The sequence below is a fragment of the Melanotaenia boesemani genome, chromosome 4 (assembly GCF_017639745.1).
Source record: "Melanotaenia boesemani isolate fMelBoe1 chromosome 4, fMelBoe1.pri, whole genome shotgun sequence".
Taxonomy (NCBI): Eukaryota; Metazoa; Chordata; class Actinopteri; order Atheriniformes; family Melanotaeniidae; genus Melanotaenia; species Melanotaenia boesemani.
In genome coordinates this window covers 37,204,199-37,218,995 of record NC_055685.1, presented here as the reverse complement: position 1 = coordinate 37,218,995, position 14,797 = coordinate 37,204,199, and the positions used below count along the sequence as shown (strand labels likewise).

The 14,797-nt window shown below is 41.8% G+C and overlaps 1 protein-coding gene across 2 annotated transcripts in view; it reads left to right on the top strand.

The window, feature by feature from the left end:
- The window catches only part of neurl1aa (neuralized E3 ubiquitin protein ligase 1Aa), a 93,077-nt gene that overhangs the window by 64,320 nt on the left and 13,960 nt on the right, over positions 1-14,797 (top strand). For both annotated transcript variants that reach the window (XM_041983858.1, XM_041983859.1), the window contains exon 4: positions 7,654-8,382. In XM_041983858.1, the coding sequence (XP_041839792.1) occupies positions 7,654-8,382 (729 nt within the window). The remainder of the gene's footprint in view (positions 1-7,653; positions 8,383-14,797) is intronic.

Genomic DNA, 14,797 nt, shown 5'->3' with positions numbered 1-14,797 from the left:
GATTAAAATTAGTTCATATTTAAAAAGATGGATTAATCAGAGCTGGAAGGACGGATCTCCTGTGATGAGGCTGAACACGCATGTGGATCGTACGACTTCAGCTGGACTGAGCCTGTGTATTATTCTAATTATAGAAGTTGAATAATTATGTTATGGTGATCCAGTTTTGGTCACTCTTATTAATTTCTTTAATAAGGCCATTGTTCAGAGTAAGACGAAACAAAAAACAGTGACATGAACAAACATTGAAGCAACCTTTTGTTGTTTTACATCAGTGGTCCGGCAGTAAGATGGAGTCATTGTTTTCAGTAAACAATATTCCAAAAATACAATATTAGATAGCTAACTGTTTTTCTGGCTGGAGAACCCCTCAAAAAACCTACACCACTAAGGCATAATTGCATTTGCATCTTAGTTAAGAATGAAAGTTTTTCTTTCTGGTTCTGGTTCTGATGGATGTTTTACTTCCTGGTTCTGGTTCTGATGGATGTTTTACTTCCTGGTTCTGGCTCAGATGAAAGTTTTTCTTGCTGGTTCTCATTCTGATTGGGGATTTTCCTTCTTGGTTTTGGTACTGATGGAGGTTTTTCTTCCTGATTCTGGTTCTGATGGAGGTTTTTCTTCCTGATTCTGGCTCAGATGGAGGTTTTCCTTCCTGGTTCTGGCTCAGATGGAGGTTTTCCTTTCTGGTTTCTCCACTGTCTCTTCGTGTAGCTCAGGATGGAGGATTGAATAAAAGATAAGATTAACAGCAATTTGTTAATTTCCTCAGCTCAGTAGTTATTTCTATCAATTGTTTTTTATGAACACAGTTATTATAAATTGGACTATATAGGGATCAAATAATAGATATGTTTTAATTAAACCATACTTGGACTACAATAAATCAAATTGTATCTTCAACCATGAGTCATACAAATAACGCTGAATTGAAATGAACTGAATTCAACATCAAACCTGCTGGATCAGGATGTGAAGACCAACATGGGTTCCACTTTGACATGAAGGTTGTATGCTGAAAGACCAGAAAACTCCTGTTCAGTACAGTGTGTTGATATGTTGTCTGGTTTGCTGCTCGTCTGGGGTCTACAATTCCTTCATTTGGTCTGAGCTGGAGGACACATAAAATAATCTGTGCCCACCACCAAACAGCCATACGTCAGCAATGCTGACACTGGAGGCAGGAAGGGTGAAGTCACAGCGATGAAGCAGGATTCAAACTACCAACCTTTTTGTTATTGGGCGACCTGCTCTACCACCTGAGTCAATGGCACCCCAAATCAAGGCCTCTGCTGATGCCACTCAAACACATGCTCAAAGTTACCGTTTGCTGCTTTAGTATCTGTCTGAAGTGTTGCCAGTTTCTTGTAGCATATTATTTCATGCTATATTCCCATTATAGGTGGTTCCAAGAATCATGTTGCAGGACAATCATCCTAAACGTCTGACCGCGGCAGAACTAGCCGTCTAAACCTGTCACGTGAGATGACTTGTGGTCATCAGACACGATCAGAGTTTTTGTTAGTGTAGGAAGAATTGCATGTTTGCATGTTTTCATAGAATGAGCCATTTTGTGGGAAGCTGTAGGATTGATGATTGTTTTGCAGCTGAAAGAGTCAAATCTTTGAACTTATACATGACAGTGAAGGGGTGTGCGTGTTTGGGAAGGTGTCAGTCTGCCCACAGTAATAAATGATCAGCTTTCCTCCATGCCTAAGTACAGGAATAAAACTGGGGAGCTTTAATATAAGAACCTTATGATTGCGGTTATTAGCGCCGAGGTCCTGGCATGCTGATTGGCAGAGGAGGGGCGGCACATGCTGAATTCTGCCGATGACCTAAGGGACACAGCTTTTGTGACTTACCGGGCGTTTTGCCTGGCTCTTTGTTTTGGCCATGTGTTGCCTTGGGAGCATGCTGCTCTTTCCTAAAGCCCCATGTTCAAAGCCGCCCAGCCCGATCAGGGACTTGGGATTGGGCCAAGGAGTAAAAAGCATCCCAAACATCTCGGACAAAGACCCCTCTGACTCTATCCCTCCCTTCCACCATCACTCCCTCTCTCTTTCTGCCTCTGTTTCATCTGTTCCTAGCAAAAGCTCCCCGGATATCCTTCTCTGCCGTCTGCCGTCTTAGCTAATCCCATCTGAGCAGTTCCTCTCACATCTACAGATACTCTCCTCGTGTCTGGTCCTTTCCTCTCACAATTCTCTTAGATCACTTATACCTTTTGTCTCTTCCTCACTGCAGTTTTCTCCTTTGCAGACATCAGATGAAACCCAGAGATGGATAAAGATAAGCCCTGTGAGAGATTGTGTGCGTGAGAGAGAGTAAATCCACCAATCCCCCACCTTCCGACACCCTCCCACCCCGTCTCCAGCACTGGCTCAAACCCCTGGCACGTTCCGTCTGCCCAGGCTAGCAAAGCCACTAAGCCAGCTTCTGCCTCTATCCACCTCCCCATGCGCAGCATTAGCTAACCTGCTTTGTGGCTATCCTCTAATCAAAAACATTTAGAGCACGAGCCAAAGCCTGTGCAGGCCAAAAAGGACATGCCGCCATTCCCTTAACCCACTCTGCAGCCCCCTCTGGTCCGTGCATTTGCAAGGGATTAGCCCAACAGGTGCCTAAATATTCCAATCAAAAATAATGCTCAAAGAAGTCCAAATATAGACCTGACCTATAACTCTCAAGTTCCACTTCATGAATTAATTTAGGATTCAGGCCAACAGGTTTGTTTTTGGTTTAAAATTCAGTGAAAATAAAAAATAAATTAATTGATTAATTAAATTAAATAAAAAAGTCAGGTGATGAATATTCCACTTAGCCAAATTTATCCTGCCCCTTCAAATGCAAAGTGGCAGCAGCTGCATTTTCATTACAATTCAGAGCAACGTGAGCACACACACAAACACACAGCATTAAATACAGCTTTGAAAGTCTAAAATTCTGGGTTTGGCCTGTGGGAGAGAGCATCTGTGAATGGTGGATTTGAAAGGGACCAATAGGACAAAGGGATTGTATCATCTGAAAATGCAGGTGCACCACGATTAGTGGGCAGCAGCTGGCGAGGTCACGAATGGACAGGGATGCACACACACTGGGTACACACACACTTTTACAAAGGCACAGTAAATGTTCTGCAGTCCTTTCTTTCCTCCTTCTGTCTTCTAAGTGAACGACAAGCATTTGGTGCACGTTCGGGTCGGCTTTGCCTCCGTCTCACCGGCCTTTTGATGAATAAAGAAGAAAAAAGAAGAATATTAGATGCACAAGCCAACACAGGCTTGAAATGACTGAGTTCAGGAGGAAGAGGCTGTAAAAAGAGTTGTAAACCCTCAGAGAAGCTTTTGGGATGAGGGGGGGGCGGGGGGCGTCTGATAAAAGATGGTATTTCAGAGGAACCAATTTGCCGTGTGGTTGGTTTCTGTTCACACTTCCTACATTTCAGTTAAAGTCACGGTGACACGTGGAAAGATGAGCGAGATCATTCGTGGCTCTTTGGGAGTCTCAAATACAGCGTTGCCCCTCCCTGGCAGGTTTTACCTCTCTGTTCTCTCTCCATCTGCCATCCAGACCACCATCATGTGCCGGATGTCCTCAACCACTTCTGTCCCATCATAATTCAGTTTAGGATGGACTAATGAGCTTCAGAGACTGCAGCCTCTATGGAGCACACCATCATTTGGTGATGTCATTCACGTCCTCCAATAATTTAATAATAAGCTGCAGGCTGAACATACAGCAACCTGCTTCACTCTCTGAGGGGAAAAGGGGGGAAAAATATGGGTTCAGGCCACCGAAGGATTCTCTTCATTAAAGGCCGCATATGTCCTCGTGTCTGACCGAGCTCCTCAGTTACAACTTAACTGTCATATGTTTTCAGACTGCAATAATTTCCACAGCCTGTCCTCCGAGCTCTGCTGAGGGTTTCATGAAGACTGAGTCCATCAGGGGAATGGATGGACAGGGAGGAAATAGTGGATGAAATTCAAGCTAGTCTTCTCCTAGCCTGAGGGACTTGCTGTTAACCGCTGCTCGCTTCTGAGCAGAGATGTATTTAATGGTTGATTAGCAGTCTCGGAGAGACGCCCTGTGCACCACATACTCTCTCCTTTCTATCTAAAGCCTCGCAGAGAAATCAATTAGCACAATTACAAGGCCTTAGTCCCATTAAAGATTAATACTAAAGCGTGGTGCTCTGGGTTAACAGCTAACATTAATTGACATCCCGTCGTGATTTTGAGGGAGCGGCGATACCATCTCAGCTTTATAGCTGAACGAGTCCTTATCAGGCGGCATTTCAGCCATGATCCTGAAAAATCAGAGACGATACTCAAGAGGATCAAACACTGAGAGGACTGCCGTCATCTCTGGTTCAGTGTTACACACTGGCTGTGGAGTTGGATTGCTCCAGGGTCCAGGATAAAAGCTGAATACTCAAACAGCAAGCAGCAACAGACACCAAAAAGTACCTGCAGTGAATTTTTACTTCAGTGTTCCTTCGAAATCTCACAGATCATATGTGGATTTATATCATGACTACAACTGGGCACTGAGCACCGGGGTACTCATTTGTCTTTATTGCTTTTGCAGTGAGCAGAATCACATAAAGATGCAGTAATTAAAGCTGGAGCAGATTCTGGCTGCAAACTAAATGCTGCAACTGATCCAGAAATGACCAGATTTAAGTCACCACATTTGTTTGTAGCCTAGAAATTCCCAGTGTGACACTTTAATGTAACTGTCAGACTATCTTTTCAGAACTGTAAAAAGTTTATTCTGCATCATTTTTATAAATTACCAGCTGTTTTCCCATGTATTTTATCTTTTATTCAGCTTTATCAAAATGAATTTGTATTCTCTACAAAGAAAGTAAAGGTGATTTTTACTTCTAAAACCCTCCGACTTCCCACCTCTGCACAGGGAGTCATCCTGGAAAGTCAGGTCAGATTTGAATATCACAAGACAAACAAGTGGCACAAAATAAATGGTAAATGGTCCGTATTTATTTAGCGCTTTACTGTACCTGGAATGATACCCAAAGCGCTTTACATTATACACCCATTCACACACTGATGGCGGAAGCTGCCATGCAAGGCGCTAACCACTACCCATCAGGAGCAAATTGAGGTTTGGTGTTTTGCTCAGGGACACCTCGACATGAGCCCGAAAAGGCCGGGCACAACTGACAACCCTCTGGCTACAAGATAACTTTACTTTATAAATAAATAAATGGATAAATAAAGTAAAGCCTACGGCTCACTGTTGAAATCAGCAAACGTATTCAATGTATTTATATATATATATATATATATATATATATTGAATTTGTCTACTTTTCAGGGTTCGTTCTTGGAATAATTTGGTTTAATTCAGCTATATTTAAGCAGCACCGTATTACAACAAAGTATCTCATAGCATTTTTATAGATCGGGTCTGTTGTTTGTCTTTTTGTTGTGATATATTTTCTGAGTTCTAAGTCCCAGTCGTTATTATTTTACTTATCTACATATGTATTGACTTAGTGTGGAATTTATAAATGTTTAGTTTTCTTTTTTTGTTTAAATAAGTGTTATATAATATGTTATATAAACCTGAAAAGGTTTATGGCGTCACACCTGGGAGGTGGGATTGTTTTTGGTAGCAAATGTCAGGTTGAAAAAGATCTTTTTGTAAAGTTTATTTTATTTAAAGTTTATTTGACATTGTTTATTTGCTTTGGTTCGTCTGTTTTGAAGAAAATAAATTAAACATGTTTTTAAGATGAACCACATCATGGTGCACCACAGCCACCACCTGTGAGGCCGGATCAGGATTCAGTCCAGATTTTATTCAAATTCACTGTAATCGAATTATAGCACAATTTAAACAAATTCATTAATTTTCCACATTAGACCAATTTATGATTACTGTCTTCATATGGACGGCGGATCACCAACTCTGGACCTGTTGGGCCAGTGTCCTGCAGGTTTTTGATGTTTTCTGCTGTAACACACCTGACTCATATAATAGGTGGTTAAGAGGCTGCTGCAGAACTTAACAAGCTGTTGGAGAGCCATTTTATTTTATCTGGGTATGTTCCAGCAGGAAAACATTGAAAACCTGCAGGACATTAGCGCAAGAGGCGAGCCCTCATATACATTAATGATATAAAAATAATTACCTAGATAAGAAAACTAACAGATTGCATCAGATCCTGAGCTGCACAGGGCGACAGTGGAGAGGAAAATCTCCCTTTTAACAGGAGAAAAATCCTCCAGCGGAACCAGAACTAAACTTAGGATCTAAACATGAAACTTTTCCACCTGTTTCAGTCTGTTTATTTATTGCCTAAAACCAACCTGAAAAGAAAATGAAAAAAAAGAAAAGTTGGACTGAGGTTGTTCTCTGCCTTTTAATTCCAGAGAAAAACTCTCGCTAAGTCAAACTTTAGTCAGTTTTTTAAACTCTTTTGGTGCCCCTGTGCATTTTCTATTGGCCATATTTCCTGCCCTTGTGAAGTATATGACTGCATTAACCCCTGACCTGACCTACTCGGGACATGGCTCACTAATCAAAGATGGAGCAGAGAACAAAACAAATGACTCAGGCTGGAGTTTGTGTCAAATTTTGTATCTATTCTAGTAAAGAAAATAATTTACAGGTTAAAGATTATGTAAACACTTCTTGTAAAGCTATTTTAGAAAACAATATGGGACTCCTCTTTGAGGCAACTCTTTCTGTGTTGCCACGCATCTTCCCTTAGCTGGACTGTGTCTCTTTCAGCTGTAGGAGGGCGTCCGAGGAGGCTCGGCAGCTCTGTTTTAACTGCTGCAGTTTACAGTCCCACAGTCCCAGTAATGAGGCTAAGAGGTTTATCTGGAGTCCTGCTCAGATAGAGGGGCCTGGAGCTGACCCGGACTGAAGAGACTCTCCAGGGACAGGGGGCGGATGTTTTTCATCCTCCACTTCCCCACAACAAACTCTCTTTTGCCCTTTTTTGTATGTTATTTGTTGTGATAATCATACCGGTATCTACATGACCTGGAAAGCCCAGTCTCCCCCTAACTTTGAGTAGGAGAGAACTCGGTCAGGACAGCAAGCTAATTTTACCCCCCACCATCAGGCCAGAGGGGGAGGGCTTATTACGAGGTGTTATTTAAAGCAGCTTCAGTGATGATGATGTGTGGGCAGCTTATCAGACAATGCAAAACATGGCAGATATGAATGATGTTGTACTACAGAGTTCAAGAAATGCAACACTGAGACTGCAGTGTTTTTTCATGAAGATAAAATGGAATATATTTTGTTACCCTTCAGGGAAACTTGTCTTGGACTGAATAATTCTCGATGATTCAGCTCAGACATGAGAACAACTTTCTTTTTTATATATATTTCTGTCTCTTTCAGCACACTTCCAGCTCATTTCCCTACCATGTCGGGTAATTAGAAGTGGCCTACATTTTACAGAACTCATGCAGATAAAATAAAATTGCTCCTGTTGACAGAGAATCTGCAGATTCAGCCTTTCTTCAAACTGTTGCCATTCAGCTGGCTGCGAACTTCAGTGCCTTGAGCTCATTGCAAATAAAAGCAAAATACAATAAGAGCACTTTTAACTGCTGTTCTCCCTCTTTTTCTTTCCTTTCTTTTCCCTCTTCTTCCCATCTCCAGACAGTGAGATTGTTCCTCCCGACTGTCTTCGCCCACGCTCCTTCACCACAGTACGCTCCTCTTCTCTACGACGTGAAGCGGACGACTCCCGCCTGTCCGTCAGCCTGTGCGACCTCAACCTGCAGCAGGAGGATGGAGGCCCCACCCACAGCCACTCCCACCGCCACACCCTCCACCTGGCCTCAGCCTCCTCCTCCTCCACATGCCCCATCCCCCAGAACTCCCTGAACTCCCAGCAATCCTCCCTGCTGCCATCCTCCATGGAGAGCGACCTTCACTTCCACCAGCTGCGCGGCGCCCACATCAAGACTCTGGATGAGCAGACGGTGGCGCGATCCGAGCACGCACGAGAAGAGCGCACGCTGGTCTTCACCAATCGGCCTCTGCGCACTGGCGAAACCGTGTTCATCAAAGTCACCAAGTCCAGCCCGGCACGCTCGGGCTCCTTGTCCTACGGCGTGACGTCCTGCGACCCAGCGGTTCTGCGCCCCAGCGACCTGCCCTACAATCCTGAGGCTCTAGTGGACAGGAAGGAGTTTTGGGCTGTGTGCCGGGTGCCAACACCTCTGCAAAGCAGCGACATCCTCGGGTTCTTAGTCAACCAGGAAGGGGAGGTCATCCTCAGTCACAACGGCACCAATGTGGGCATGCAGGTGTGTGTGGACAACTCTCGTCCTCTATGGATGTTCTTTGGCCTGCATGGAGCTGTGACACAGCTGAGGATTCTGGGTAAGTAAGCACTGCACAAATTCATATTATACAAAATAGTGAATGTCTTTGTGCAGACTTTTGATGTGCATTACAAAACCCGAAACACCAGCTCAACACAGGTAAGTACACAAAAGTATCCTTCTTTCTCTTCTAAGATTTGGTATACAGGAGAGTAAAATCAATCTAATCCTTGCAAGGTCTTTTAAGGTAAATATGACCTCAATTAAGATGGCATGGCAACATTATGGCACATTACACTGTTATATTGAATAAAAACGAAGCCAAAATACAGAAGCAGAGTGTGGAAAAACCACATCTGACTTCTACAGGAATTAAGTGTTTGGGGCATCCAGGCGTTTCTAATCAAATGCACAAATGAGCTGATATCATCAGTGTGAGCTTCTCTATAAAAGCAAAAGGTTTGTCACTTTGCTGCCCTGCTGCATTCAGACGAGTCTTAACACAATGTCAAGAAGGAAAGACAAAAGCCATAATCTTAGAGAAGCAACTGTAACTGTTCATCAATCTGAGAATGGTTAGAAGATCATTTCCAAACTTTTTGGAGTCCATCATTATACAGAGAAAAAGATTATTCACAAGTAGAAAACATTTGGGCGGCTGCCAGTCTTCCCAGCAAGTTCAGCCCAAAGATCAGACCATGCTCAGAGAAACTGCAAAAAAAAAAACAAAGAGGCACATCTCCAACTCTCCAGGCTTGTTAAGTTCGTGACAGTCCAAACAAAAAAGACTGAACAAGTCTGGTATGTTTGGAAGGGTTGCAAGAGAAAGCCTTTTCTCTCTTAAGAACATGGGAGCACAGCATAGTTGGCAAAGCTGCATCTGAACAAACTACAACAAAAGTAAACCAAAGTGGAGATGTTTGGTTAGAATGCAGGAGCATATTTGGAGAAAACCAAATTCAGCATATCAACATAAACACCTCATACCTATCAAGCACGGTGGTGGAGGACTGATAATCTGGGCTTGTTCTGCAGCCACAGGACCCAGAACTATGAACTCCTCGGTTTACCAAAAGTTTCTAGAGTAAAACGTGGATATCTGTCCAACAGCTACAGATTAACTGAAACTGTTTCATGCAGCAGCAATGATCCCAAACACAGGGACCTTCAGAGCCGTGCAGGAACCAATGCTGCAAACCTCAATGGATAAAGCAACATTAAAAAGAAAAGTGAAGCAAAATTCCTCCACAACCATGAGAGAGACCGATACAGTAACATCATCCAGAAAAGCATCACTGCAACTTAGTGATGTTTCTACTCGCTGCTGGATTATGAGGTGGATTTAGTTTTTCTCATGTGTTGTTCATCTGAGGTCATTTTAAGACCTTTTAAGAACCAGATGATTTTCTTCATAAGTCCTGATTCATAAAACCCTTTTTCATGGCTTCATATACATTTTTTAAAGATGTTTTTATTATTCCAAATGAACAAATTATTGTACAGTCAGGACTCACCACATATCATCCAGTCATCAAGAAAAAAACTATTTGTACAACTTAAGGTAACGCTGAGAGTTGGGCTGAGTTTATTTGTAAAATTTAGTTTATTTGTGCAGCATGTAAAGAGAATGACTCTGCATCCTCCTAAATGTGCTTAGATGTTTTAGTGCTGCCTGATAATGAATTATTACAGGACATGTGACCGTTAGATACTCAGACCAGATGATGATCCGTTTGTAGGCTGTAGATCTCTCTTTAAGCATCATTTCGTCACAAGTCATGTGATGAACTGGCCCAGCTAACCCTCCACAAACTCTGGACCTCCTTGAAACTCTGTTCTTTTTCAGGTTTTTAACTTTTTAGCAGCTAAAACGAAGAACTGCTACTTGTATAGCCGATATTTCACATATGTTTGTTTGTGTAACAGGAGTTAACACTGATGATGCATTCAGTGACAAATTTATGAATTTCGCATTTCTGTCTGATCAAATATTATAAGTCATATTTTAAACAAAGTACTGGTAGAGCTCTATTCCCTCATTTATTTCCTCAGTTAAAAACCTTCCCACCTTGAATGCAGCACCACCTGACGTTGTTAGGTGGACAGAGGAAAGATGTCTATTGTTTCCCTGCTTTCACACACCTGCCTCACATTAATGTCGTTAGCAACTTTACACAACTTAACAACAAGTTGTTGAAGAGATCCATTTAATTTGGAGCAGGTGTGTTGGAGCTGGGAAAAATCTCTAAAGCCTGTAGGACAGTGGCCCTCAAGGACCAGAACTGGACATCTGGAGGTGATATGAGTTTACCCTGGAAATCTGAACAGCTCACTGAATGACACATTTTCAGATCCAGGAGGCCTAAAAATAAATGATAGGATTGATTTTTCTTTTTAACCATACGCTCTCAAGCACAGAAAAATTATTTTTTTTTCCATATGTTCTCATTAACCCGTAAAACTCTGGTAGATATCCGGCACCCTATCCCTTCTTTCATCAACAGTTTATCAGGAGCGGTAGTGTGCAGCTCTGTGGGGTAAATTGTGATGTCTAGTTACGCTTTAGGTGATCTACGGATGTTTTCCAGGTTTTTCTATCCCGTCCAGGAGGTCTACAATCCAGCCACAAAGTGTAGTGTTTATTCAGACTCTATCTGGTAAATCCACAATGATTCCTGATAACAGCATTATTTATCACATTTCATCATAAAAAGATCACCATCACTACTATGTTGCTAAGAGACCTACTTAGACCTGGACATGATGATAAAGTCACTTCCTGTCAGACTTTCCACCAATCAGAGAGCTTAGATTGACGGTAACGTCCAATCAGGTGCAGCCAAAGATCAACCAGTGAGCAGAAAGTTCTATGTGTGTGTGTGAAAAGAAGAAAAATAATGCTCCTCTATGGCTGGAATAAAGCCAAGAAGACGTTTCTGATGCACGGTGGCGCCACAAAGCAGCTGAGCTGGAGTTGGTTTAGTGAGGATAGCAGGTAAATAGTAGCAGGAATAACTGGAAATGAGGAAAAAGTGGAAACATGGAAATAGTTTCTGTTGTGTGTTTGTTTCAATAACAATATTTTTTCTCCTGAAAGCCAAGACTTGAGAGAATGATGAGATGAGAAAAGGTTTGGTCACTGTTGATCTGTGTGTTATTTCTACAAAGTTCTGTTAGTAATAAATTCTGCTTTCTTCTTCTGGTCGACCTTTATGCTGCTACATCTATTCATACATTCATTTTACATCATTTAAGCCTCATACCTGACAGCTAAGGCTGGAAACATCATGTCTGATGCTGACTGGGATTAAAAGCTCCAGCTTCTAGAAGCTGTTTTACTCCAAACAAATGCTTGGAGTTTTATAGGTTCACTATATTAAATATGTCCTAATGAGAGAATGACAGGGAAGTAAAAATCATCTGATTCTAAAAGCAACAACTCAAACAAAAAATTAGAATATCATAGATTTGAACAGATATTCTCTCCTCATCAGCCTCTTGGGTGTGTCTCCAGTAGAATAATGAGGCCTTTCTACTCTAAAAGCACACTTTATCTTGTAAACAATACCACAAGAATGATTGATAGTGGAAATAACCATCTCTTTTCACTGTGTGATGCATCCTGGGTCAGGAACTCACAGATCAGTATATTGATCCTTATTTGGATCAATAACCCCGATGGGGTTGAAATGTATTCGTGTTAAGTGCTGGATTCTCCAACCGTTCCCTGGTTAAGGCCAGCCTCGTCTCTCTGTTTAGAAAATCCGGACATGGCCGTGACCAGTTCTGCACTCATGGGGTCAAAGCATTGTGAGATCACTTTGCTGCTTTGTTTGTTACGGTATTTACAGCAGATGTCCTGAGGCAGGAAGGATCTATGTGTTAGAGTGAAAGGTAGATGCTATGTTACGGCACAGGAAGATGAAAAACAGGAAGGTAGCAGTTATAGGTGGAGAAAGGCTGTGACCTGCAGTGCTGTGGGGACAGCATGTTGTCTCAGCAGGGTGGACACTTTGCTTGTCAGCGGTGTGTCAGGACACATGAGGTTTGTTTACCCTTTTCTAAATGCTGATAATGACGGGGATGGGAAAGGTGTGCGCGAGCAATGGCTTGGCACTTTGTTTCCTCCACCCTCCTCACATCTTTAAAAAAAAAAAACAAACACCACCTCAGAAAATGCACGAACCACTCTCGGTTCATTTTGTTCATATTTGCCTCGTACAGATGAAGCAGGTCATCGTCAGCGTCGCCTGGATAATGTTGGTCGACACATGCAGCAGTTAAAGCTGTCTAATAATAAAAGGCATATCACCCTAAACAGCAGCAGCCTTTCAGAGGTGTCACAAGTGTTTGTCTGTGGAGGAAGAGGCATCTATAAATACATCCTGCTTTTCTTCACTGACAGCAGCGGAAAAGGAAGTGAAGCTCAAAAAAAAAAAAGGTTTGAGGGGAACTGCCTTCCCTTGAAGGAGACATGCAGGAGCGATGGAATAAACAGCCAGCCTCTTTCATCCCAACCGTTCGCCGACTCCTCAGAGTTCACTGTTTTCATATTAAACACTCTGGGCTGACGTCGTCCCACATTAGCGTCAGCTGATATCACATCAGCCATGACAACCATGTTGGGAGAAATCACAGCAAGCTTCTGTAAAGCATGGATGTGTTGATGAAGATCAGTTCAACGAACAACAAAAACACCAGCAGATTCTCTACTGTTAAATTTGACTTAGTGCCACCTGGTTCTCTAGAGCATTACTCACACTCATTTACTGCAAACAGAAAGCTTTGGCAGCATTTCAAAACAGGAGCCACAAAACAATGAAAGGTCTGAGGTGCATCTTCTTATCAGAGGCCATCTTGGAATTCCCTCTGCAGTGCGGATCACCTTCCAGGTGCTTTGAATTCAGGAATGTGTTGTAACTTATCTGATGCTTTGCCATGAGCAGTTTGGTCTTCATTTAAACAGACCTGGAGTTTTGCTTTTAGTTTGACAGGGATGTTTCCCACTGGCCTACAATAACACCATCATCACTTTCGACAAATGATGAACTCATGGATCTTTGTAATAGAAACAGCGTTACTCAAACACATACACGCCTGGACAAGCTCATGACACTGTGGATGTAATCGATGCTGCATCAGTTCTGTCTGTAGTCACAGTGGTTTTCTTGTTACAGTGTTTTCAAAGCCTGATGTGGATATATTAGCAGATGTTGATTATGCTGTCAGCATCTTTTGAACGTCAGTGGTTCCATCAGCTGAACCCTGCTTTATCATCCTAACATCTATTTTATTTAGAATCAATTTAAATCAAACTTTATTTATAAAGCACTTTTAATGCTGGGGCAACACAAAGTGTTTTATATGAAAACTTAATTTATGCATATTAAAAACAAAACGAGCCTTTGCACACATCAAAAGAGACTACATTTAAAAAAAAAAGTCAGTGTTTCATATAGCCAGGGTGCACGTTCAAAACAGCCGTTAGGTTTACATCTGTTTGCTAGCATGTCATGCGGTCCGTAAAAAGAAACACGTGGCCTTCCAGATGAAAAAGTTGAATAGTATGGTTTCTCAGCCTCGGGATGCTGCTGGGCAGCAATGGCTCAGGAAATGCACATAATAGATGTCACTGTGCAATCAAACAAGTCTAGAATACAGAGTTTTGAGGTCGCAAAGTTTTATAACTCATCCTAAAATATTAAGAAGCATTACATTAAATGCAAAAAAAAATAAAATAAAAAATCATTAGATAAACTTCTGGCAGGAGAGGGTGCCACAACTGGATATATAAACAGCTTTTAGGGTGTGTGGGTTTGGTTATGTATATATTTCCAATTTTAGTTTCATGAATTCTTTAGGGTTAGGATTAGTTTTTTCCTAGTTACTTTCTCCAGGTTTGATTTGGTCTTTTGTTTTCTATAAGTTATTTCAATCCAGCTCAATGCACCACATCAAAGTCATCTCAAGGCAATTTTACAGATGCAATCCAATTCAATACAATTCATTGTGGACCATTTATAATCCAATTGAAATAAATCCATGATGTAGTCCAATTTAGTCTAATTTAAAACTGTTCATATGAATTAAACATAAAAACTGATTTCCTAGCAAAGGAAACCAACAGATTGCAATGAATCTTTTCTTTGATTTAGTCCTTCATTCTAAGCTGCACAAGGAGACAGTGGAGAGGAAAAACTACCTTTTAACAGGAAGAAAAACCTCCAGCAGAACCAGAACCAGGAAGAATGGTCATCTGTCTCAGCTAATTCGGGTTGGAGAGGGCATGAAAGAGGGGTCAACAAGTACCAGAACTCAAGCCATGGATACTTGCTAAGAAAAAAAAAGAAAGACGGAGTGAATGACCATATCAGTATACTTTATTTATACATTAAGAATAAATTGAGAACAAAGGAAAAGTGCTCAGTGCATCATGGGATGTCCCCTAGCAGCCTGAGTTCTTAGCATCATAA